General features: G+C 36.1%; 1 protein-coding gene across 1 annotated transcript in view; it reads left to right on the top strand.

Annotated features, from left to right (window-relative positions):
- Nucleotides 1-442: 442 nt before the first annotated feature.
- Nucleotides 443-27,720, top strand: part of LOC148832964 (coagulation factor XIII A chain-like) — a 59,227-nt gene continuing 31,949 nt past the window's right edge. The window contains exons 1-5 of the mRNA XM_088919262.1: nt 443-501; nt 8,898-9,082; nt 12,611-12,799; nt 19,645-19,896; nt 25,627-25,745. Of these exons, the coding sequence (XP_088775388.1) occupies nt 8,932-9,082; nt 12,611-12,799; nt 19,645-19,896; nt 25,627-25,745 (711 nt within the window). The 5' untranslated portion in view covers nt 443-501; nt 8,898-8,931. The remainder of the gene's footprint in view (nt 502-8,897; nt 9,083-12,610; nt 12,800-19,644; nt 19,897-25,626; nt 25,746-27,720) is intronic.

Raw genomic sequence — 27,720 nt, 5'->3', positions numbered from 1 at the left:
ATAGCTACATAAACAAAGCTAGCAGAAACTAAGCCCAATAGAGTGCTTTCTGGATTTGGCAGGCTGTGACTGCCTGGTGTAACATCTGTACATTTCTTGTAAAAGTGTCTTGTTATACACAAGCAACAAAGCAGAGCTGTAAGTCCTAAATAAGCAGCAGAATCTTATTAGCAATCCAGTGAAGTAGACCTCCAATTTAATATTTTACATAATAACTACCATGTTACTCTGAAAACACCCCCTCGACTGCTGTAAATTTTAAAAGCAGTCAATCACAGAAGAGGCACATTCCTCACAACACTAATAAATGTTTCCTGACCCTGTCTTCCCCTTCCCCCTCTCCTCTCAGTTGGTGATGTGTGCAGGCTGTGGAAACTCTTCCCCTGCCCATGAGTCTCCCTCACTCTGTATATAAGTGGAAGCTGATTTTACCTTCACATACACTGAGTTGTTCAGCCTCCTCATCAGCTCAGAGGAAAAGGGCGGTGTTCTCCTGGATAGGTAGAGTAAACCTTCCCTTCTGTTTTGAACTTTGCCAAATATTTATTTTCATAACAAGTGTTAAGACACTTGTGTTCTCAGCTGCCTCTGCTCACTATGTTTTAACAAAACCTTTACTTAAGGAATCTTTAATGATGACTTTTGATATTTCTTCAAAAACTGTTTTCCAGCTCACCTCAATTACAGGTTGAGACAGCTTTAAAAAACTGACATAACTGTGCATCATTATTTCATCTTCTGTCTGACTGAATGATTTTATTTATCTAGGGAAGTAAAAAAATATTTTCTGAGTTTTTGCAGAAATATAAATGCATTGTTTACCATTATGTTTTTGGTGCAAGTAATATGATTCCAGGAAAAATGTGATGTGAAAAATACTATGATGCAAAAACTAAAATAATCAAAATAAAATATGCAGTTCAGGATATTGGTTACTTAAAACAGATTCTATAAGTACTAAAAGAACAGTAAAAAAATATCTGTTTTAGCCTTTAGTTTACAACTCAGAAATGACAGTAAAAGAGTTAAAATTCAAGAAACTCTGATATGCTATTGAAACTACAGATACTGTATGCTAAATGCATTATTGTATGTATAAGTTCCGAATTTTATAGTAAACCACAATGTAAAATGAGAGATTCCTCTTAAAATACAGTCAAAAGGACATAGAAATGAACAAAGAGTTTAGACAAGAATGTAAGTTTGCAAACAAGATGAGGCTTTTAAGCCCAGGTAGTTCACTTGGTTTTTAGATGGTCAGTGATCCCAGGATCTCATGCAGTTTTTTTCTTGAAAGAAGCCATGTTGTCAACTTTTACAACAGTGCTGAGTATCTTCTTCCAGAGTCCCAAAACCCTTTGTGTAAAATAGTGTCTCCTTTTTCTCAGTTTTAAATTCACTTCCCCCCAATTTCTTTTTATGCACTCTGGTACATTTTGTATTGATGTGTCATTGCTGTAAACACTTTTTATTATGTGAACATTCCATCAATTTAAAATCTTATATAACTCCACGTAAGTATACCTCTTTGCAACAAGTCTAATTTCTCTTGAAGAAATATACAAAGTATATAGAATATATTGAGAATACTACTTTCTATTTGGTTTTAAAATAGTGTGTATTTCTTGTAAGAAATTATGCAAAGAACAAGAGCTTGTTCCAATTTAGTTGTAAGATACGTATTGTAACAAGTATGTATAACATATAAATACAGGTACACATTTATTGTAGCTCTGTAGAAGACTTAAAATGAAATTTATGTTAGCTACCCTAGGGCTAACCAGAAGAATGCAAGAAGAGGAATTCTGGCTCTGCATTACATGAATGCAAATATATTTAGCAGCATAATTATTTTTGGTGTTTTTGTCTCATGCAACTCCTTAGACAGTATACTATTTGCATACTTATTATGATCATTATAGTTCATTAACTTCAGGTTTATGGAAGGACTGTGTCACAAAGTTTTCCAAGAAACATAATTATATTTCAACAATGCCTGCTCCCCACCTCTTGGAGAATGTTTTAATAAATTAAAATAATCTTCCTCTTGGTGATAAAATTTAGTTTGAATGAATTCCAAATATTTTTGCACTTCCATTCCTCCATCCATTTACTCACTGTTTTATCCAATTCAGGGTTGTGGGGGACCAGGAGACTATCCTGGCAAGCAATGGGCACAATACAGGATACACCCTGGATAGGTTGCCAGTCCAATGCAGGGCACACACACAGACACACTCACACCAGGACCAATTGGCCCAGAAGCCAATGTTTTGCACTTATGGAAGTATAATTTATTCATGGTAATGAACTGATTTTAAAATACTGGAAATTGTGTGAATTTGTGTATATAAGCTATCTCTTGGTAGCAGAATGAAATGAGAGAAAATATGATGTTACTATTTGACCATTACAATTGAACATGAAACTAAATTGATGGTTCTGCATTTAAAGTTTCCCGAAGGAGAATTCTGATATTCTGAATGTTAAGTGTAAGAATCACCTTCTCATATCCTTCTGTAAATATGATGAGTCATTGTCTGGAGATCCATTTCTGTTAAGGCACACACTGCAGCATCAGAATTGTTTTACTAGAGTTATCAGACAAAAAATAAAATTGCTTTCTGTGTCAGTGTGTCAGCTCAGGTCCAGTACAGAACTATTCTGTAATCAAATGGTAGTAAAAATATTTGAAAATAGATTTAGGGCAATGATATACTCTTTTTTTGACTTCGGTCCAGATTTGAAATGACTCTGGATGAATTTCAACATAAAGCAGGCCCAGGGTGTTAATGAATTTTAAATGACATCCACAATTCATTGCCTTAAGATTCAGAGTCAAACCGCTTTGCCAAGCCAAAGAATACTGTTCAATTTTCTTTTAAGTTCCTTTTATTTCCAATTGTGATCAAGTATCCCTGTTTCACCACTGAGTGTAAAATAGGCCCCTGGATTAATGCTATATAAACAGTATATACACTTAACGGCCTGCTTGAATCAAATCTCTCAGTGTCCTTTGTTCCAGACAATAAATCTCTAAAAGATTAAAATCCCTTAAATTGTCTGAATATGAAAAGTCCCTGAGAACACCAGTAATTCTTGTAGCTCTTATTTGAACTCTCCTAAAGTTATATCATTCTTTTTGTGGTATGGTGTATAATTTTGCAACTCATGTTTTGCTAGTGCATTGTAAGATTACATAGCATGGATTTAAATTCCATGGCTTTTACTAGATATCCCAGATTCTGTGTATTTTATTTATTTATTCTTTCCCCACACTGTCTTGTGTCTCTGGACTTTGAAGAATCTACATTAACGCCTAGGTCCTTAGATAGCTTCCTCTGTCTATTTCCATGTGATATGTACAGTAAGCTATATGTTCCTACAACCAGTGTGGGCCTGTTTGCACAGAGAAGCATAAAATTTAATTTACCACGTGTCTGCCAACTCCATCCAAGTCTCATTCTAATTCTCTTGGTTTTTTTCCCATGCTTGCCATTGCCCTTATTTTTCTATCATCTTAAAATTTAACTATAAACTGTAATTCTATTTTATGACTATATTAAGAATCTACATCATTGATATACAGCACACATACTGTATAAAGAGGGAGTGTTTATTTGATGGGGTATTTACTTTACCAAAATATTAATAGGAAGTAAAGTGAATTGAGAACTTTATTTTTCATAGAATATACTAAAACAGGCCCTGTCCGAGTGCCAGAAGTACCTAACTACCAGTGGAGAATGTATGTGTGTATGTGCTGTTAAGATGCAGAAAATAAAAGCCTCTTCAGACTCGCCAGCTTACTTCACAACTTCCAGCTGTTGCTGCAGTTCATGTTCTGAAAATTGATCCCTTTCTCCTTTCACTGCAGGAGAGTTGTCTGTTGCAGAGGCTGCATCTGGTTGGTGTGCTTTAAACAGAAAATAGCATTCAGATGAAGCCAATGCTTTGCAGGAATAAATAAAAAAAGAAAATGCTTTATCGGCTGCTTGCTTCCCAAGGGCTACATCAAAGAAAATACATTCAATAGTTTTTGTGTGGTTAAAAAAAACCCAAAGAGATTCACAAAATTAATAGAAGGGACATTTCCATTAGAATATCTGCTTACTCTGTCGTATTGCACTGTTTTAATTGCAATTAATAAATCACTGTGACACAACACTTCTTGAAATAATGATTATACAATACATTGAATTGTTGCTGGTAAGAAACAAAAAACATACGAGTCCTTACATATGTCTCAGAATAGTCAAAGTTTCAAAAGGAATGCCAAAAAAAAAAATTAACTTACATACAAAAATGTGCTCATCTACATCTAACCCTTCTGTTTTGTTCACACAAGTCTCACCTTGAGTGCAATGGAGAGGTATATAGTAAATATGATGGTTCTTCAAAATGTTCACAGCTTACCTTTCCAAGGAACCAAACATACCCTTTCACAATCAATTTTACTCCTGTAAAAGCACCCTGACAGTGTAGGCCCCAGCAAAAGTGTTGATATTTAAAACAATTTTGGAGTGAAGCTCACACTCATAAAATGGCTCATAATGTAGTTCTTAGGATGGCATCATTTGTATAATTTATTTATTAATTAGGTGCAGTGCTTAGCATTGCTGTCTTGGAGTGCGGGGGCCCTGGGTTTGATTCCAAACCTGGGGTGCTATCTGCACCATGTTGGTGTGGGTTTCCTCCAGGTCTTCTGGTTTCCTCCCACAGCCCAGAGACATACTGGTAAGTTAATTGGCTTTCGGGACAATCGACAATTGACCCTGGTGTGTGTGTCTGCGTGTGTGTCCTGTGATGGACTGGTGTCCCATCCAGGGTTTACCCCCACCTTGTGCCCATTGCTTGCTGAGACAGGCTCTGTCTCCCCTGCTACCATGCATTGGATGAAACAGTTAGGAAATGGAAGGATGGATTTGTTAACTAAAGATTGTTCACTACACGCCCCTGTGCAACTTGCTGGGAACCTCCAAGCCTGCACTGTCCAATGAGAGCCACCGCGCTCCTCCTGTCAGATGCCGTGGAGCTTGCCATGCATGATTTGTGTCAAATGGAGAATGTAGGTGGGCATCTCACAGGACCTCATTTTTTCCTGGATGTCTTTAGCATTGTTCATGGAGGCTTCAGACTTTTAAATTATTTGGTTAGATCCTAATGAATATAACTGAGTGACTAATATGCATGGAGTGTTTGGTGTGACTCGTCTAACAGAAGGATTGGCAGCCCAGCTGTGAGTATAAGGCTTCCCAATACCCCCTCACTATTGCGAGGAGGGAGCTAGGGAGCTACTGAACGGTTGTAGATGGGGAGGTGGGTGGAAATGCAAGTGAAATAGAAGAGGGAAGAGCTGGCTGCGAGACTCATGTAAGAAGGCGACAAAGATCTATCCTTTATACTAAACTTCTGTTGTAAACTTCACTTGACGATTTCAAATATGATGGTTAAAAATAAGATTGTGCTCTAAAATGATAGACTTTTCAAACTACCACTGCATATAAAGATTGTGGCAGTCAGAAATTTAATTTACATCCTAAACTAAATGTGATGAGCTGTATAGTCTGCTCTCATTTGCAGCTATTCTTATGTTCTCATGCTTTTATATGACTTAGCATCTGTAATGGTATCTATTGCTGTATTCCCTTTGAAGATTTTTAGTTATAAAGTATTAGTCGTCTTCAGATGTCAGGGTCCTGCAGCTTTTCAGTTGTAGTAATTAAGTTTAACATCATTTTTAGCATTCCATTCTTTTAAGTATCTCTAGCCGCTAATGAAGAATATTTTAGAAATGGCTACATTGTTCTTTAAAAAGGTGAAGTACGTGAATATTAACACAAATGATGATTTTTATGAAAGTTTTTATAGTTTAAACCATACTTGTGGACAACAGTAACATTAGTTATTGTGATTACTCCTTTCTGGAATGAGTTTGGGTATTTTACCGTTATCAGGATGTGAATTCATGACGCATCTAAATCCACACCACCATTATTTTTGGCTATAAATGTCTTCATTAATGGATATTTCACAGTTTACCTCCAGGTGAGCTACGGATCACTTAATTAGATGCCTGACTGCTTTTAATCAGATACCTGATTTGATTTGACTTGACAATATCAGGTTTCAGGCTGAAAACTAGGGGTGCCTCCAATAAGCACTGGCTCTCTGTGGTAGAAGTTGAACTAGGAAATAACAGCACAAGCAGTTAATAGAAGACTAGGAGGAAATTTGTTATGAGATCTAATGACATTAAGAGCAGTATAACATTTTCAATATTTTAAGGGGAACTGCAATGCTATTTTCATATTTCAGGGTTAGAAAGAATCAGCATTTACGAGTGCATTTCAAACCTCAATAAAAGTCAAATGTAGACAGTAACTTGTAAAACCTTCAATTTACATCACAAAATGGTCAGAATTCCCAGGTATGCACAGCTCGATGTTCTGTGATTCAGAGCTAGGGAATAAAAATTCTGGTGATGTGAAGCGTGCCTTAGATTGTAAAGAAGCAGGCTTGCGACTTCATCACTTTTAATCCAATAGAAATATTGCTCTCGGTTTTGAGATGGTTTTGCCTACAAATACTATTTGTTGTATCCAACTAAAGGAGACACGATCCAGGTGTGTATGAAGCAGGAATTTCTTTTATTACGTATGCATACGGGAATCAAAGCCGATGAAGCATTGACTCAACTCATTGATACAAAAGGATGCTTTTTATACAAAATCACAAACAGAAAACCTGAACAGTTTCAGTACAATTCCATGCCATATACAGTATGGTGTAAAGCCAAGGCTGCTAGCCTTGGTATGTGATAAACTATAAGAAATGTAAGAGCCTCCTTGGGTTCCTTTAATCGTTGTTTAAGCAGATATTATGTACTTCTAGATTTTGTTAATCATGGCTTAAGCAGATATCAGGCACTCTCAGTTCTGGTCAGGCTGCCAGGAGCTGGCTCTGCCCTTCATGTTTCAGGCAAGTAGCCAGCTCACACTTAAGTTGCAGTTAGTAATTTTCTATTATTCTAGCAGGATAGTTAGTAAATTATATACACAGTAAAAGCAAACTAGTGTAATAAGGGAAATAAACGTTTAATCCCTCAACTACATGCAGATCATGTTGGTACATTTCTGAGGTGTTAGGTCTGCTGCACAACCTGTACTCATTCGCTCGTACATCACGTTATATTAGTCATTACAGTGACCAGCGAGCAGGAAGGGCCGCATCACGTCAAAATTCGTAGGAACTCTCACGAGACCAGGGGTTTGTGACAGCGTGACTTGCAGTACTTTCACAAAGTTCACGATTTTGTGCATAATTTGAAATTTGTAAAATGTTTCTATAACGTCGATGAATCCATTTTGTTACCGAGATTTAATAACCTGTCTGAGAAATTGGGATTGCACTTCCTCTTTAATCAACTGTACTGAGAAACTCTGCTTTCCACAGAAAAGCAGCAAAGTATTTGTCAATAAACATGGCAATTGAAGGTTTCTAGATAAGGCAGGCATCACTGACTGAGCCCAGACCAGTATCTTAAGGTTTCAGCATATCACAATAACACACAAGATGACAGGTTAGATGCAGGAAACTTAAAATGTAGACAGGAGGAAAGCTTTATATGGAAAAAAACAGTTGAACTCAATTATAAATAGCAATACAATGGTGATAGTTGCGATGGACCCATCTAGGGTGTTTCCCCCCTTGAATCCATTGCATGTTGGGATAGGCTCTGGCTCCCCCACGACCCTGTGTCGGATATAGCGGTTAGAAAATGGATGGATGGTGATTGATTCAGGATGGTTCAGAAACATCAGCACTACCAGAATTTGACTTAATCCCCTTGGTTGGAGAAGCATAGGCAAGGCCAGAAGGACTAGGCAGTCTGAATCTCCATCATCATGACTAAGGAGCTGCTGCATTAGGGGGGGTTGAGGAGGTTGTTGGCAACCTTGGGATAGAACCCATAGAAGACTGAAATATCGACCAAAATCATGGACCTTTTTTATAGTTTACACGGACCAGACTTCCATGTTACGTTACACGTATAATGATGATGTGAAGTAGCTGCCACTGTACTCCCATACTGCTGATGACACAGTACAACAAACAGCCCCATGCAATGTAGACAGTACATTGCAACATAATAAATAGTACAACCAGAGCAATAAATATGTTGTGGAGAACGATAAATATGTAGTAGTGAAAGAAAAAACAAACATAAAAGACCATGCAAAAAGTGCACAGTGCAGACGTGCCTTGAGTCTGAGGCATTGCAGTTAGCTGTTGAGGATGTGTGTACTGCAGTAGGGTAAAAGCTGTTCTTAATTCTAGTGGTCCGTGCTTTAATAGTGCGGTACCGCTTGCCAGAGTGCAGGGGGAGAACAGTCTGTGGCCGGGATGGTTGGGATCTTGAATGATGGATTGTGCTTTATTGCGACAGCGGATGGTGGGGATCTCACTGATTGATTGTAAATGACATCCTAAAATCCACTGTGCCATTGCCACAATCCTTTGCTTGTGCGTCTGTGCGTTTTGCTGTACCACACAGTGATACCACAAGTGAGGACACATTCTATGGTGCTGATGTAAAAGTTCCTGAGTAGCTGCTTCCCCATACAGCATTTCTTTAAGCACCACAGAAAGTGCAGGCGCTGTTGTGCCTTTTTCATTTTGTTCCCAAAGAGTGGTGATGAACAAAAACGTTGCTCAGAGTACCAGTGTTAAAATGGTTAAAGCAGTTACATGGTATCTTCTCATTTCAACCATATGGAACCATATGAAATGCAAAAAGGAAATTAATATTTTTATGCTTTTATCTTAATGACATTAAAGTTCTTTATCTTAAAGTCCTGATTTCATGATTTATTTATTTATTGTTTGCTTTCTAGACGTTGTGTGCTGTTCTACAAGCCAGTAAGAGCCATGTCTACTCCTGAGACTAGACCCCAGCACTCTCAAGCCACTCACACGGGACGCAGCAACATTCCTTCTGTGAGCTCCAATGCTGAAGGCGAAGACATCCCAGAATTTGAACCTTTTGGGCTTCATCCTCGGGGACGGCCTAATCTCAGAGGTAAGTCGTAATTTATAGTATTTTTCTTTTGTCAAAATGACTTTTATTTACAGTAAATACTACATCTAATCTTTTTTCCCCTTAATCAACCAATTTTTCCATAACCTTCTGAAGGACTATGTTATACAGTGATGAGAAAAAAACAGTGACCCCCCCCCCCCCAAGGCTGGTTTGTATTCTTGTATATTTTAGACTGAACATATTTCGATTTTCATTAAAATCTTAATAAAAAAAGTAAAGATAACCTGAGTAAACATATAATGAAAAGACATTAGATTACATTATCTGGATCTGCCTAAGAAATAATCCAACATAAATATCCTTGTATGAATAAATATGTGAAGCCTTAGATTCAGTAAGTGGTGGCAACTCCTTGTGCAGCAATGACTTCAACTAAATGTTTCCTGTAACTGTTTATTAGTCTCTTGCATCAGCTTTTATGACATTTGGTCCATTCTTCCTTGCACAACTGCTTCAGATCAGTGAGGTTTGAGGGTTTTCTTGCTTGAACAGGTCCTGCCATGACATCAAAAAGGGGTTTAGGTTTGGACTTTGTCTCACCCATTCAAAACGGGCAATTTCTTCAACTGTTCTGTTGTAAAATTGTTTGTATGTTTACCCACTTTTGACTTAGCTTCAGCTGACAAATGGCTGGCCTGACATGCTGATCCAACACCAAATTCATGGTTTTGTCAATGATGGCAATTTGTCCATTTGCTGAGACAGCAAAGCAGCCCCTAACCATGATACTCTTCCCACTATGATTGATGACGGGGCGAAGGTTCTTCCGTTGGAAGGCAGTGTTTGGTTTTTGCCTCGTAAAACATTTATCAAATGGCCAGTTCAGCTTTTGACTCGTCTATCCAGAGAATATGTTTCCAGGTACTCTGTGGCTGACTTCCTCTTCAATATTTTTCATTTATCGCAGTCTGAAAATGAAAAATCGCTAAAAAGTAGATGGATGGTACCACAGATCTTTAGAAATGGTTCTGTAACTATATCTAGACAGATGATCATCAAAAACTCTTTTTCCGAGATTCTCTTTTAATCGTGAAATGATGTGTTTCTACTAACCAGTAAGATGAGGTCAAAGCTCATGTATTACCTGTCATACAAAATGCAGCAAAATATATGCACTTTTGGTTATTTAAAAAATCCCATTTTGATTAATCAAGGGAAATATATTAAGAAATTGAAATTCCCATAATTATTTTAGTGGGTTCAATAACATCCTCCTAATTATGTTAGGGGGTTCACTAACACATTTGGCACTTTAAAGAGGTTTCTTAAATTGGGATTTTTGTGGCCTTTTAAGAGTATTTTTGCTGGTTAGATCCACATTTACTATATTTTACAACAAAACTAACACTTTTTAAATATAAGCAAAATGTGTATTTGGAATAGCTTTTCTTTTTTTGGTACACTGGTTTATCATTTTGAAACTGAAGTCTAAATGGATGAGCTTGATCACATATTAAAAACAAGATAAGATTTATATTATTTCATAAACTTTTCAATGTTTTAGTATTGCTTTATACTTTGTTCATCCAGTTTCTAATTTAGAGTGATGCAGAAGACATGTTCTTAGTTCTTTGAGTATGAAAATCATAGGGTGCTGTTAAAATGTGGAAATACCAAAACAATATACTGCATATTGACATTGATTATACTAAAGTTAAAGCACACAGCTACACAAAAAATCGTACATGTATTTGAGAAACAAATACCAAGCATATACTGTAGTTCTGGCCATTGTGTCTGCAAATCCATTTCTAAAAGTTATACTTCAGGCAATTACTGTATTTTGTTGTTTTTTAAATATATCTTACAAGAAGGGAAGGGTGAATTTTGTTCTGCAGTGAACCCTTGTCATTTGAGCTGCCTCATGATGTTGGTTTATCATGACCAATCCGCGAAACTTTAACTTTGACTTTTGTTATCTTTGCTGTGGCTAAAAAAAAATGCACTGCACCCTTAAGAAAAACTGGGATTTTAAAGCTAAAATGCTGTGACAAAGTTTTTAATGTTTTGGCTCTTGTGTTGGCTCTCCACACTGCCAATTTCATTAGGACTCTCCCAAGCAAAAATTGAATGTGTCAGTAGCTGATAGCCTTGGATGGCAACACTAAGTTCAGAACAGTATAATCAAATTTGTTGGTTCCAGGTCACTTTTGCTTTTGGCATCTCTATGTGATATTTGAGCCAAATTTGTTATATTTACAGACAGAGCAAGGAAGAAAGATGAGAATGAATCTGGAAAATTGATCCATTGACACTGGGAGTTATGATGGTATTAATGTGTCAGGTGGAGGTACTTTAGTATGTTTTCACCAATTCTAGTAATATGTTACTACCTTACATGGGGTATGGCATTACTGTTTGTTTGTATAAATTTGCTTGTATTAAATTTAATAATGAAATGCACAGTCCTGCCTGTAAGGTAAGCTGTAAATTGTAATTAGAATGCAATTCGTCTGTACTATGTCTAGCTATAACCAGTGGAACTCTTTCTGACTCTTTCTGACTTTGTTCCAAATTTTAATTCAGTCTTTGAGTCTTTGGGTCTTTGGGTACTTCACTATTGACCTAGCTATTTGCCAGTTTGACCAACATCCATTTAAGACTTAATATGGACAGTAGGTATTGAAAAATATTGAAAATATTGAAACTATAGATCAATCACTTAATCACAATCAATTTAATTTTACTTATTTTTCAGTTACTTTCAGTTAAAATCAATCACAAGTTTTATTTTACTTCTTTTCAGTTACTTTCAGTAAAAGTAACATTGCAACCCTGAAAGTGAATACCTGTATTCACTAATTCACAATGTAATTGTATCATGTATTACCTTATATTCCCAGCAGATGGCAATACTGACATGTGATTACAAAATGTATTAAAATCTTTCCAAACCAATGTCAGCAGAATTTCAATATATCCTCAATGGTTCATGAGAAATATCAATAGCTTTGAAGATAATGCCCATGAATGCTGGGCAGTAATCTAGCTAAGGAGAGAAACATAATGACATTTGCATCTCTTTCTGATGTGTGAAAAGAGTTTATATTTCTGCTTCCTTCAAAACTCAGACTTCAAAGCTGTATTTTTAAATACACCTACTCCTAGTTATCTGTTACACTACCAGCATCTCTTTAGTTCAGGAAGACACCAGCAACAATCCATTCTTATGATCTGATCTTTTCTCAGGGGAGTGCAAATTATCTCTTACCTGTCCTAAATGACCTTTTAGTGGCATCTTTCAGAAGTCATTGTGTGTCAATGCTCATCAATGGAACTACTATGAATCTGTACTAAAATGCACAGATTTAAACCATGTGTGCATGTACAATGATTTTAATCTTTATTATTTATCTGAAATGTTGTGTTGAATCAACAATAAGTGGATCTTAACTTTGTGAATGGCAAGCTAATGTTTTTTCCTAAAGACAGGGTATTCTCAAGGCATTTTCTGTATTTACAAAGTACAGTAGTGGTAGTAGCGATTTCCCTTCATTTCCTTGGCAGATTTCCTGGATGTGTGGGATATGAACATGCTGAAAACAAGAGATGAGATCAACAAAAAAGAACACCGGACACACTTGTATAATAATGACAACCTGATTGTGCGGCGAGGCCAGCAGTTCCAGATCAAGATGTCATTCAACCGCGAATACAACCCTGCAAAGGATAAGTTTTGGGTTGAGTTTCTTATTGGTGAGTTTTCTTTTTTTTATTCTATCTACTGTAACAAAACTCCTGATTGCTGAATTGTGACATCTAGTTGACTCACCTTGTTTCAGTAATAGGCCCAAGATAAAAATATTAGGATAAACTGGAGGCAGTAGGAAAGACCCTACTCAGTTGCATTAAGTAGTCAATAAATAATCTCCCTGATCACAAAGAAGGAGAGTTAAATTCCATTTATATCTAATGATTATGAAATATTATACTGATTCAACATTGTTAGAGTGTTACATACATACCCTTTAATAATACAATGTAATGAGATATAGACTATCCACTGCCAACAGAATTATATTAAAAGGAGAGTCACCAGAATTGTCACTGGTGTCACTGGTTGTTGCATGCATTTACAGATCAAAGCACAAGATTATAACACAAAAGCATAATCCCGAGTTTCTCAAATGCCCCTTTGTGTATCTCAGGTTTATGGAAAGCCCATTAAACCAGACCCAGATCAATTCCCACAAATTGAACATTACTTCCGTTAGAACATACAGAATTAAATCAAACTTCCAATTTGTTTTCCTATACACACTGAAGAGAATAATTCATTTAACGATTGTCACATTTTACACAAAGAGTTGTCAGAGTCATCAATACTTTACCAGAGCAACTGTGTGTTGTTGGAGCTGATTTCATTGGAATCTTTAAAGGTACAAATTGATAGGATTCTTAGATTCATTCAGAATGTACCATTCACAGTCAAAAACAGGCTGCATATGATAGTTTTGAGATCACTGAATTGTACTCGTAAAGTGCTGTTTGTGGTATTATAATGTACATAACACATGTTTACTGATGAGCATGTTTACTGATCACTACTTGAATAGACTTGAATAGAAGTTGGTATGGAGGCTCCTGGAGATTTGATGTTTAACCATTTTAAGGTCCCTTGTGTTATGTGCTTGGTTTGTTTGTGCACTTCCAAACTATACCATAGATTGACACTGTTATATTGTAAAGGAGTTGCACATGCTGCTATAAAGGAAATGATGTAATTAAGAGGAGGCAACATTGTAACAAGAGGTAACATGCAGAATGTGTGTGTGAGCCTTGAACGAGTGCCAAACATTAGGGGTGGTACTTAACACCTTGATCAAAAACCTTTCAGTCTTCCAAGCTGTTAACAAACAAAAGAACTATATTAAACCAAACATGATTTCCATCTAAATAACCTACAGGAAAACTTTGTAAAAATACAGTACCATATGTACTGTTATATTCACCCTGTAAGGATGCGTTAGGTACAGTATATTTACTGTATGTATAAAGCATACACTCCATTCATTCTCTGTAAACTTGGCAGATCACTATCTGGTCAAATTAAAAAAACAAGTAGAGGTTAATTTCATGCTGAAAAGTAGAAAGACACAAGAAAACCTTGAGTTTAACCTTTCATTGCAGTCCATATATCCATATGCCAATTCAGAATGTTTTCTACAGAATTCACTAGGCAAAGGAAGCTGTAAAATATTTCCTAAAAGTGTTAAGATGTACTACAATTAAATAATCATTTTCAGATCACAGTGCACTGCTTAATTCTATAATTTCTTTCTGTTCTGTTCCCTTTCATTATTTATTCTTAGAATAAGAGAGGTCAGAGCATATTTAAAGTAATTAAAGATTCATGTCTATTTTTTCTGGAAGTGTACCTAAACTGTTTCAGCAATAAATTCACATAAGTAATGGGATATCATTGTCACTCTATCACAACTCTCAAAATTATCTCTCTGTGCCCAAAACAAAATCTTTCCTAAAAGATAATTACATTATTGACTCTGCTCCATTCTGGAACATTTAGAAGACTTTCATAGATATCGTTTAAACATTCACCCTCCATTATAAAAATAATATAATACATTAAATGAGCAGCTAAAGATAATAAGAACTTGATTCCCGAGGGTGTCAATTGGTGAGTCCATAGTTGTATGCTGCTGATGTAGTCATCCATCAGTTTAACCTGTATTGTTCTATGATATATCAGACATGTTTGTATAATGCTTACTGTTGAAGTGTTGCACCTGACAGGAAATTACATTGTGAGCTGATAAACCATAACACTTAAGCTGCTGTGAGGTTCAGCTTTTCGATTAAGAATGTAATGAACATCTCATTGATGATATGTTGGTATTAGAAATTCTGGGCTCTTCCAAATCACTTTCAATTTAAGGAATGAGATTCCCTATGCTTCTCAAACACAAGTCTTTTTTTCTGTTCCCTGGAATGGCATTGTCTTGGTCTGAATATATAGCCCTGTGCTGGAAGCTACAGGAATGTACAGTGAGCAATAAATAACAATGTGCTGAATTTGCAGAATTCAAAACTTGAATAGGTGGAATTATTGCAAAGCAGAGGCCATCTCTTAAAATGTGGCTTTCAGTTTGGTTGCTTGATTTGTCTTATTAATAGAAGGAAGACAATTTTTATTCTGAAGCTGATTGCCAAAACTATTAAAGATCTTATCTAAGATCTAATTTAAGATCTTATCTTGTCTAAGGGCTAATCACATCTTTATTTTTCTTATCTGTTTCAACAGAATGTGCAGGTACAGAACATACGATTATAATTTTGGAATTAAATATACCAAGCAAATCAATGCACTTTACTGTATCATTTTACAATTCTGGAATGATGATATGGGACATACAGTAGTTGGCACATTTCATTTTATTCTGCCTTTAAGGACTGCCACATTTCTGTCCCAAAATTAGAATGATCAATTTACACCTTTCTCAAGTGTTCTTAGGAGTAATCAGTTATTATTCTGTAAATGCCCCTGCCACCCCACAATTACCAAGGAGACATGAATACACATCATGCATCTTATCTGTTGATTTACTTGACAAGTCTTGCATCTTCTGTCCTTCTCAACAACAAGGAGAGAGCCAGCTTTAGAACCTCAGTCAAGAACAATATCACCTCAGCCATTTGTTTCTCATTTCAGTCTTAGATCTGTTTTAGCATTGAAACAAATATTTGCTTAATTTATTGCACAACAACAGCATACAATTTTTAAAAATAATATTAACATAGCCTCCCTCTCTTAACATCTAATGAAACTTACATTTAACTGCAACAAAGTTTATGTCTTTCTTGCAACAAGCATTTGAACACCCAGTGCAAGATAAATAATGCAATTCCTTCAGAAACTTGATAAACAAATTTAAAATGCACAGCAAGACTACAAGAAATCAATGTAAACGTGCATTTAAAGATGCAAACATAAACTAATTTATTTGCTAAATGAAAAATGGAGATATTACATTGTTATTGTTGTGATTAATCACAGCATTGACTTCCACAAATACTGATTACAATCATTTGTTCAGTCTAGGGTAAACTTGGAGCAACAGAAAGGATGACTTGGAAAGAGAAGATAGATAACTTATTATGCCATAGTTGAGCTAAATGTCACACCAGTACTGAGCTGACAGAAATATATTGCACAATGACCCAAAATTCAGAGGAAACTGGCCACCAACATTCAAAGCTAGAGGTTCAACGGATAACCTGAAGAACAGCTGATACACAGAGAAGGCCTAAGAAATTCAGCAGCTTGCAGATATGCAAGTTTCTTGTCATCAGTGTTATAACTAATGTGTTACGGTCAGCATCATTTTTACAGCATATCAGTTATAGGATAAATATCAGGAGCAATGCCAACCTCTCTGCTTAGGATGTCAGAACTTGTTAGTATCCTTCATCTGTTCAACCATGAACATGCAGTAATTCTCAGTGATGTAGGAGCAGCACTGTGCTCCAAAACCAAGTAGTTACTTTACTGACTCTAACATAGGTTTAGCTGTCCTGTACAAAATTGTTCCCAAAGAATTAAGGTCATGAAAGAGCTAGAAGCTCACTAAGCACTTAGGGTTTTGATGCTGGGAGAAATCTATATTATTATCCTTAATGTCCATTAAGGGTAGCCAAACCGAAGTCATCAGGTCCAAAGTTGGGCAGGCTGCTATGTGTGGCTGAAAGAGTTTGGGCTCTACAAGATAAACAACAAAGACTCAACGTACATAATATATGTTATGACCACTCTCCCCCCCGTATTCCCTAAGGCAAAATCCAGGAACAGCACACAGAATCAGGATTTTAAAAACAAGGAAGGACTAACCTCAGGTTTCCAGTACTGTCTTTCTTTCGTAGTTTCTGTGTTTAAAATATTATATGTAATAGTCCAAGAGAGAAGAAACACATATGTATCCTTGAGTGTCCCATCAACAAAGAAAACATGTACTAAGTGCAAAAGGTGAAAAGAGAATGAAACACTTTGTGAAGCCTACCTAAATCCAAAATTCCCTTACTGGCAGACACTCATAAGAAGGAAAAATCCCTTTATCTTTTAACTGGCTTAATTCAAAGTGCGCCACTTAAAAGAGAGAGTAAATCTGTTTACAAAAAGCCAACTGTAATTGTGTAATCTCACCTGGAAAGCAAAGAAAAAGGGCGATGAAGGATCAGCTCCTTCTGGGAATTGACATACATGTGAAGGGGATCACCCAACCTGCCCTAGGGAACTGATTACTGTATGTTTCAAGTTAGTGCCTCCCTTGAAAACAGGCCACAGGCAATAGTAAGCAGAATATTGAGATACAGACAGATAAATTAATTACAGCTAAATCCTGTGGGTGTCAGGATGCAGTGTATTAAAGAAACTGAATCTGGGTCATCAAATTCCCAAGATGGACAAGCTGTCTGTGTAGCTAAAATAGTCCTGGTTCAGTGTGACTAAGGAAAAAAGCAAATTAGTACATATTACAGAACTATTCTGAAGCCCATTACACTATGCTAGCAGGCAAAATGTCTATTAATATCTGCCTGCATATAGAAGAGTCTTGATATAGCCTCATACTTCCAGAACACTTGAAAATGATTCAGCTGTTTGAATTTGCCTTTAAATCCGAATTACATTCAAAACATTTTAAGCACATAGGCACTTTAAATATAAAAATAAAAACAGCATGGACCCTAATCTGAAAGACAAAAACAGGACAAAATAAATTGCAGACAGATTTTTTTTCTGTTCAAAAACCAGATGCTGTCTCAAAATACAAACTATGAGACTAAGCCTAGAATGTATTCTAATGATGATTGTAAGAGCAATTGATTTAAAGTCAATCTGGGGCCAACAACAGAATTCATGGTAGTTATATTTGTGAGAATGTGTACAGGGAGAGAAAGTACAGTCTGATTGAGTAGTCTTTCTAAATGGTTGATAATGATGCAATAAACAGAAAGTTCACTCTAGGAGAGAAAGTAAATTTACCTGCCACTTAAGCGCTGTAAACTGTGAGAAACTTCAGTCACTGCAACAGAGAATGAAAAATGTTTCCCATCATAGTCCAATTACATCACATCTGTGTGAATATGCTCTTATGTACGTAAGCTTGTGCACTGAAGCTTCTGTCATTCTCCCACCTTTCTTATGAATTATGTTTTTCAATTAAACTTAATGAAAACCATGGTTGTGCTAACAAATGGTGAAAAATAAGTTTAGCTTTTACATTATATGATAAGGTTATCAAATGGTTTTCTCACAGGAAATGAAATGTTTACTCTACTTAAGTATAGTTTGCACATCCAATATGTAATTTCTCACTGTGAAACATTCTCAGACCTAGGGGCATCAGTGCAGCAACGGTTACTGATCCCAATTAGCAGGATGATGTTGAAGAATCCAAAGTAATTAATACAATTTATACAAAAGACATCAGGGAAACATGCAGTAAATCAAAGTATGTATACATACAGTACACATACTGTATGTATCCTTGAATGTCCCATCAACAAAGAAAACATGTAAGTAGTAGTAGTATTAATTAGTGTTTCAGTGTTTTAGTCTTTTAGTGTTCACTTAGCAATATTTCAATTTTCTTAATTTCCTAGTAACAGTGTGAAGAATTTTACTGGATCTGTACACTAGCACCCAGTTACCAGTCTGCCCACTAGTGAGAGAAACTAAGAATCTCGTTTAATGATTCCCCAATAGGTACTGTTATATTTTTTTGGCCCTAGGTGTCTCCCTCGTTTGTCCAGGTACTGATGTTGGAAATGCTTCACAGAATAAACTCACTGACTGTTGAGGGTTAATGGTCCTAAGGAGTTATAATACCATCTCATTATGAGTATAACATTGCTAGTTTAAACTTTTAAGAGTTCCAGGACACATTGTACACTTGTCACACAGTATATATATGCAAATGTCTTTAACTTCTTTCAATTTATTTTCAGTAAAGGTAAGAATTTTGAGGTTCTGGTTATGATGAATACTTTATGAAGAAGGCTAACAGACTGTTCAGCTGAGGAAACCTCCACTAATGACAGATGGAGAAAAGACACCAAAGATAATATTTTTCTGAAAGCATAGCTCTATACACACTAGGTACACCTGTGTCACTCTGGTGAACAGAAGCCCCTTCGGCAATTAACAGTGGCTCTTGAGAGGGACAGCTTTCTTAAAACCACTGTAGTTTTTCTATGTTATTGACTCGAGGCTTTTGTAAATTATTTATTTTCCGAAAGGGCCAATAGAACCATCGTGGAGCACATGTAGTGAAATATTGTGGTATTCGAGATTAAATAAGGACTGCTGGGATCTTTTAGTCCTTTGGAGGGCTACATTTGTGGATTTCACTCATGAACAAATTGAAAATCCCTGAAGTAAATGTTTGGATTGGAGAATGTTAAATAATCCTTGATGATCAATGATTGACGATAAATAATACTTAAAACAGGGTCTGTCCAATTTCTTATGCAAACATCGAGAAGTTGAAAATCGAAAAGTTTTTCTCTGTGTTTCTTTGCCTTAGGTCGTTATCCACAAGGAAGCAAAGGCACCTATGTCGCCGTCTTCCCAGACCAAGATCAAATTGATGGACGATGGGGAGCAAGAGTGCTGGGGAGTGAAGGCAACATTGTCACTCTGGGCATCACCCCAGCTCCAGATTGCATTGTGGGGAGGTTCCGACTGTATGTTGCAGTTATGACCCCATATGGCATCCGAAGAACGAGAAGGGATCCACAAACAGATACCTACATCTTATTCAATCCATGGGCTCCAGGTATTTGTGTTTTGAAGAAACCAATTTGACATAATAGAAATACTTAGTCCAGGAACTCATGTGATCTGAAGGCACCTTCTTGTCTTCGATGGAGAAGAAATTAGGGGGATTGTTTTTCTTTCTCTGTCAGGGGACCTGTGTACTATATGTGAGAAATGGACTTTTGGTTGATTGAGAGGTGTTAGTTCTGAGTTATTGGGAACTGAGATCTAGTTGACGTTTAATTTTTTGTTTCATATTTGTTTTCACCATTTAATTTGTAGCCACTAACTCTTTTCATTCTTTCTTATACTGTTGAGAATTTTATTTTGTCTCAATGTGGTTCATTATGTTGAATGTTTGTGTATATGGAGGAGGGAGTTAATTAGCGTTTCAGGTCAATATGGCGTTTGAGTCACAGATGTAGAAAGGGAAGTGGATGGGATAGGTAGAATCTTCCATTCCTTCCCATTGTAGCAATTTCCACATATATGTGCAGCCACACATATTTATCTAGCCACACTGTAGGCTTGACTAATTGATAAATAATATCCTCTGAACCACCGAGGTTGGCTAATTAATCCACTGAGAGTCGGTGTTTGAATCAAATGATTGGTTTAATGTGGAACAGCCGTCTCGTTCAGAGAGTAATTAGTCAACTGCTTTACAAATGGTGTGTTTGGTGCTCACCTGAGAAGAAAACAACTGGGGGAGAATCAACTGGAGAAATCAGCAGGTAGAATCACAGGGAATTAGTCAATAGTTCTGCCATGATAAAAACTGCAAGGCCCCAGCAGAAATTTATTTGTTTCTACTGGAAGCTTTGTTTTTACACTTTCTCACCAGCTCTGTCCTTTATTTTCCCGTGCTTCATATTCCTGCTAATCTACTCTGTCTCACACATGAAACATGCTAAACAGTCAAACATACAGTAGTTTCAGCAAATAACCATTGCTTGTTTTCTGGTATGTATTTGTTGTTTTATTTGTTATTGAAAATGTGAATTTGTTTAAATGTTTACCAAAATCCAAAACCAATATTACTTCACTGACCCTGCTCATTTGTTTAATTATTTGTTATATACAGTAGCACCAGTCTTCATATTGGATAGAGATGAATGTTACATCTTGGGTTTTATTAGATGTTGATTTATTGTTCTTTTTTGCAGGTGGCGGTACTCTGCTAAAGAGCAAAATTAAGAACCTCAGTTATTCCACCTCTTCACTTTCACTTAGCAGCTGCTATTGTTTTTATTTTTGACGTTGATTCATTTTTGACATTGGATTTGGTTTCTGAAATACTTCAGTAATGCTTCTAGTTTGTCCCTGATCATACACAGCCTGAACTCTCCTACTAACATGCAAGCTGTTTAGATTTGCTGCGGGCGAGAAATAGATGTTGCCCTGAGATGGGACACAAGATGTTTGTAGATTAGTCAACCATAATTAGTCACTTTATTACAAAGTTTATGAAGGAGGTACTTCTGATGGTGACAGATAAAAATGTTTTGTACTTTTTTCCACAAAAAGTCCCAGTTTTAAATCCTTAAATCTTTCATATTTAATTATATTTATGTTTAAAATTGCTACATTGCTAAAAGTGTACGACTCCTGTGAAAATAATTCAAAAAAATAATTCTGAAAATTTGAACAAATTGTTCTTTCACTTTGGTTGCAATCCGGAGAAAGAACACCGCACAATCATGAATATTCAGTCTAATATGAGCTGTAAGGAATTAAGGTATGCAGACTCAAATAAAGCTAAAAGATCAGCCTTCACCATGTATAGCAACACATTTCAGCAATTTAAGAATCATGAATATTTGGATTCTCTTCACAGTGAGGTGAAAATGTGAGTGAAAAATGTGTGTTATATATTTTAAAGACTTAAGGAAAGAATGGAACAGGGAGAAACAATGTCTGTAGATGCAAGGATATTCTAGAGGAGGCAGTTAATATGAGGCACTCTTTAATAAAACCTGGCGGGTGTACCAATTTTTGCAATTTTAGCTGGTCTGTTGGCATCTATATCAATATCTATATCAATACAATTTGACATCTCAATAAACCAGAGAGATGGGACGATAGTTCACATGTTGTGTACAATACTTCATGAACCCTTTTCAATGGCAGCATATATAACTACATGTGCCTCTGCAAAAGAAAGACAGGGTGAAGGAGGAATTTTGGAAATCTCACACAATTTTCCTAATTGAATTGTATGTCTGAAAGTGTAATTTAGAATAAATAAGCTAAATGGGGAGTCTTTAACATCTTTAACAATATGTATGGACAGTTTATTCCATACAACCATTACCATTTGTGTACAAAACTACTTCCTAGTCTCAGTTCTAACTACACTATCCAGCTAATATATATTTGTGTCCAGCTCCATAGATGCAGTATATGAAAGTTAAATACACAATATCCACGTGCCCCTCGAGGGTGCAAGCACATAACTTGTCACCTTTGCATGAGCAGAGTCATAAGCACACACTACTTCCTAAGAGTGTGTTACCACATACACATTTCTTTGGCATGTCATACCTAAGAAATAACGAGGAATTTAAGTTTAATACTTCCCTTAGGCACACTACAGTCTTTTATAATGTCATACTGACATAGTTCATTACAGTTGTATTATAATTAGGAATGTTAATATGTTTCTAAAATGTTTCAGGATTTCTCTTGGATATCTTCAGATTGATTTTCCATAAATGAAACACAATCTTTTTGAAAACGTCAGCTTCCACTGGAATGAGTAAAGACTTCTCTTAAAAGTCTTTGTTGTTTGAATGAATGATACCTCTAGCAAATTTTTTCCTTTTAACTTTAGTGGCAGTTTTATTAGCCAGTAGATTATGATTTGCATTTACTTCAGAGCAGTGTGCTTCTTTCCCCACAGTCAGTCCTCACTATTTGTTGAAGGAGGCCTGTGAGGTAGCATCTAATGTGCCTGCAGTCCTTTTGTCTCCTGTCTCTTTACTGCCCTCCCAAATTTTCATTCAATCCCCACATCTTTTCTTTGTTATATTTATATTTATGTTTGCTTTTCTTTAGTTTGAATTAGTCACTGACGTTTCAACTCACATTTAGGAATTTTGAACACCTGGATAAAATCTAGGACAGGCCTTGATTGTTGAGGGCTGTTAACAGTGACCTGTCTAAGACATCATTCATATTTTTAAGGTCTGGTGGGTAGCTGCGTCAACATGCATAGTCTGCAAAGGAACAAGTAATGGGTTTATTCCATGCTGAAAAGAGAAGAGAGAAAACACAACGTTTCAGCTGTGAAGCCTTCTTCAGGTTCCTGAAGAATGGTTCCTTTTCAGCATGGAATAAACCTATTACTTCATTTTTAAGGCATCTGTCTATATTGGTCCAAATATTCGGGACTGAGAACCAGAAAGATATGTATGATTATTGACGGGAATACTTGTTTCTTCTGTCCGACATTAAAGATAGATTCTAGCCCTTCCTGACTCTTTTAAAAGCATTTTTTTTATAAATGATAAACTTTTGCATAGATTGTCTGCACTTGTTGTGAAAGGGACTTTTACTGATCCATCTGCACTTCTGTCTAAGCCACTTTCCCAAACTACTCAAGTGCAGAAATGCATCATCTGCTTTGTTTACACATTTATGAGCTAGTTCTCATTCATTTTGGCTCAAGTGCAGAAACACATCATCCTCAATCAGTTCTTTCTAAAACAGAATATGCATAGCAGTCGCTCTGCATCATCAATTCACCCACGTTTGGCAATCAGTGTGTTGCTTCTTATGTGGCTTTTCTTTGGGAGGCTACCTTTAAATCTGCTGTGTATCCATTAGTATTCAATTTTTTTCAAGGGCAAATAAAGAATAAATGATCAAACATAACCTAGAATTCATGGGCTATGATGAAGTGCTGCTGCACTTATCATATCCGAAGGACTTGGTAATTTGTGTGAAGTCTGTGTGGTCTGGTCTAGTTTTCCGTATGAGCTACAAGAACATGCCAGGAATTACAGTACAGTATACTTATGAACGTGCTCTGACACTCAGCTGACCACCTGGAGAAAACACTTTTCTGAGGGGATCGAGGAGTTTGGACACAAGCTCATAGTATTCCAGGTTGAAAGAAAAAAAACACTATGCTTTGACTTTATTTGTCATTGTGCTTTTGATAAATGTACTGGATTCTGGGAAAAAGGGATGAGACATGCTGTAAAGTAAAAGATCTGGCTGTTGACCAAATGTCTTTTCGTGTTTGCTTTGAAAGCTAATTTAACACAAAGTTTTGCCTATGTGCTGACAGATCTACTTTTTTCATGTGTAAGCTGTCAAATATTAAATTGCATAATTATTAGGGGACAGAGGAAAATCTTTGCTGGAAAATTTTCAGATGATTATTTTTCATGCCACTGTTATTTTGCAATTAAAGATATTGCAAATATTTGTGGAGTTTCAAATACTTGTGAAGTCGACACCTGATAAAAAAACTCAAAACATTTGGCCACTTGCTAAGTTGTATCAGAGTAAAGATGTGCCATCAGGCCATATTTTTTAACACCACATTGGGGTTTCCTCAAAATTCGATCAACTTTGAAAATTGTTGTTCTCTGAAATGGAACATCTTAACATGTGTTAATCTATGCCCATGGTAAAACTGTTTTCATGACAAGCTGAATGGTGACAATTTGGAAGCTTCATAAGTCCTTTGACCTTAGTACTGTAAGTTTATCTGGTCAAATAAAAAATTAGCTAATAGCTCCATAATGAGTACAGATAGGATGAAGGTTGCTATAGAACACATGGTAGCACAAAATAGAAACACTAACAGGAATACAGCTCTATCAAATACTGACCCTTCCCATGACTTTTGACTTTTCTTAAAAGTTAAATCTTCTCATGGAACATATATAGTAAACCATATCTAGCTATAATTAAAGGCCTTGCTTGTGACCTCTGACCTCTCTTAAATGTCAAATGCAAACCTGTGTTATTTCTCTTTAAAAGTAGCTTAATTTATTGTTACTGTGGAACACAGATAGGCACCGATAAATTCTCTGTTCAGAAATAACCTTCCTCATAACCTTTGACTCCTTATTAAAGTGGAATGCAAAACAGACTTACAGGTATTTAGAGGAGAGGACTATACTGTAATGTATAGAAACCATAAATGCTCTGGCAGAAAATAATACCCTTGTCCATGAAAAGAGATGTCTCTTTGGACCCTGATGAGCTCTGCCTTCTGCTATTTATCATTAATAGGAGTGGTAGTAGTATAAAATCCTTATCTTTTGAGATGTATAAATCGTTTTCTATTTTACATCTTGGAATTTGGCATCTGTTTAAGATGTCTCATTACAATAACAAACCGCTCAGGAATTAGATTGATTTCGATGGACCTGCATTCAGCCTGTAGAGGAAAAAAAAAGATTTGGAAGCAAAGATTATGGAGAAATTCTTATAAATACAAGTAGTAGGATACTTGCCAAACTAAACCAGGAGGTTCATGATTAAGATGTAGAATACTCTGATGCTGATTAGAAACTCATTCGAGCTTTGTCATCTCACAAATCTTAAAAGTGAGCCTTGGTCTGAATAAGTGATGTCAGTTATGACTGTGCCTTTTCTTTTCATTCATAATTCAAGGTGTGGTAAACTGCAATTGAAGAATCACTTTGACACAGGGTTGATAAGGTTGTGGCAAGTCTCTCACAGGAAAGTATTATGCTGTGCACCTAAACACATGACTCTTCTCTCATAGATGATTCAGTGTATATGGGCAAAGACGAGGACATTGAAGAATATGTCATGAATGAAGCGGGCATTATTTACTTTGGGGAAGCCAGTGAGGTGGAGAGCAGGCCTTGGAATTTCGGACAGGTAATTCTAGAATTTCACAGAGCTAAACATGTAGTCATTCACACTATAAAGGAACAAAAACTGGATGTTCAACTGAAACAACAGACAAATAATTTCATTTTGATGTACACTGCTCCAAATATTGCTTTTTTCATTTTTTTCAGGATTTCTTTGTTGCTTCCATTTTACGGTTTTACTTACAATTGTTAAATGTTTGCAGTGAAGCCCTTCTATGCTTCAGAGCTCCAGTGAATGTTGTGAAAAGCATGTTACTCTAATCAAGTTGTGACATCCAAAACAAATGTGATTCTTATATAAACCTTTATTCATTCTTCTATCAGGAATGTAGTCTGAAACCAATCAGATAATTGAAAATGCTCTCTTCTTCTTGATCAGTAAAAACACTCATTGCTGCTCTAGATTAATAGGTATTCCTGCAATTTATACAATCTGTAAAGAAAATCACAATTCTTTTTCATTCTTTTGTTTAGCAAGACCATTTTTTGTTCACAGGAAATAAAATCTGTCGTACCTGATTAAATGTTTCTGGTGCTGTCAAACGAGGAGGTCTGCTCTTCTGTGTGGGGGCATCTACAATGTCAGACCTTCATGTACCTTTCACACCGAAATTGTCTTCAGAATATTAAAACAAAAAAGCCGGGTCACTTTATTACTTAGCCCCTTTTAGTTCTTTCTTCATTTGACTTGCCAGCAGCCAGCCAGTCATACAGCTTGAGACAATACTGTTTAGTTATTAATTTGTAAATGCAGTATTTAAAAGAAAATGTCTGTGTAAGAAAAAGCACCTTCTTCATGCTAAGAAGGCGGAGGGATAAAAAGACACTTCACAGCTGAATATGAATATCCAGTACACAGTTTTTAAATTCCTTAAAGTGCAGTGGTTGATATATGAATTTGTCTTGTGAAGTAGCACGAGACAAATTCCTGAGAAGAAAGTAATGTAACCGCTCTATTTAGCTATGAGATTTTTTGTTACCTGCTTGCAGCACCCTGAACTTGTTTGCATGTTATCTGCAAAGTGTTTGCTGCTGTGATATCAGGAACTCTATTACCTTTGGTCTAATTGGTTATATGTATAATATTGGAGTCTTTGTGCTCTGCAGGTTTGTATTAATTTAAATGTGCTGTATTTAAAAAGGCACTTTAAGGAAGTCATAGAAATATTGTAACCCATGGCAGTTTCAGGATACTTACACATGAATTGCTATAGCTTCGTTGACTACTCTTTATGTTCCCCTAACAGATATTCTATGAGAGTAGATAATTCAAAAAAATAAATAAAAGCAATAGTAATTAGCATGGTTGGTTTTCCCATTATAGCTTTTTAGTATATCTGATCAAGGAGACACTGGCCTAATTATTCGATTATGTATTAGAAACATTAATGATTTGCTTATTATCTAACAGACCAGAACTGTGTACAGCCTTCATTAGCAGATGAGAATACCATGCTCTCTTTGAGGTCTCTATTCACTTTGAAGATAGTGTGCTTCTAATTAGTGGCCAATTATTTCTCTGTTTCAGTGGTTGCTTGATCCTTCTCTACCACTCCAATAACTGAACACTTTCAAGTAGTAATAGCATAAAGAAATAATTAAGATACTAAGTTTGTTGACCCCTGTATCTTTGAAATGAAGGATGGTGAGAAACAGCTGCTGAGAAATAACTATTTCTGGATTGTTTTATAATAGAGATTACAGGACATTCTGAAGCATCTGTTTTAACTCTTGGCTTCCCCCTGAAAGAATAAGAAAGCAGCATTCCCCTTTAGAAATCCTGCAGTTTGTTTCTGATGAATATATGTTTAACTGAGTTACATTACCTTTTTGCATGCAGAGTTGAATTGAGAACAGACATTTCAAAATGCTGTTAAAAGAAAAACATTAATTTGTTCCCTTTTTTTAAACTGATTTTAAATACATGTATCCTGAGTTGATTGTTAAAAATGATAAAGTAGTCTATGATACTACTCTTT

This window comes from Atractosteus spatula, chromosome 6, assembly GCF_055471065.1.
Source record: "Atractosteus spatula isolate fAtrSpa1 chromosome 6, fAtrSpa1.hap1, whole genome shotgun sequence".
NCBI classification, from domain to species: Eukaryota; Metazoa; Chordata; class Actinopteri; order Semionotiformes; family Lepisosteidae; genus Atractosteus; species Atractosteus spatula.
Note: the sequence above shows the minus strand (reverse complement) of the source record. Positions and strands in the feature narration are given on the sequence as shown.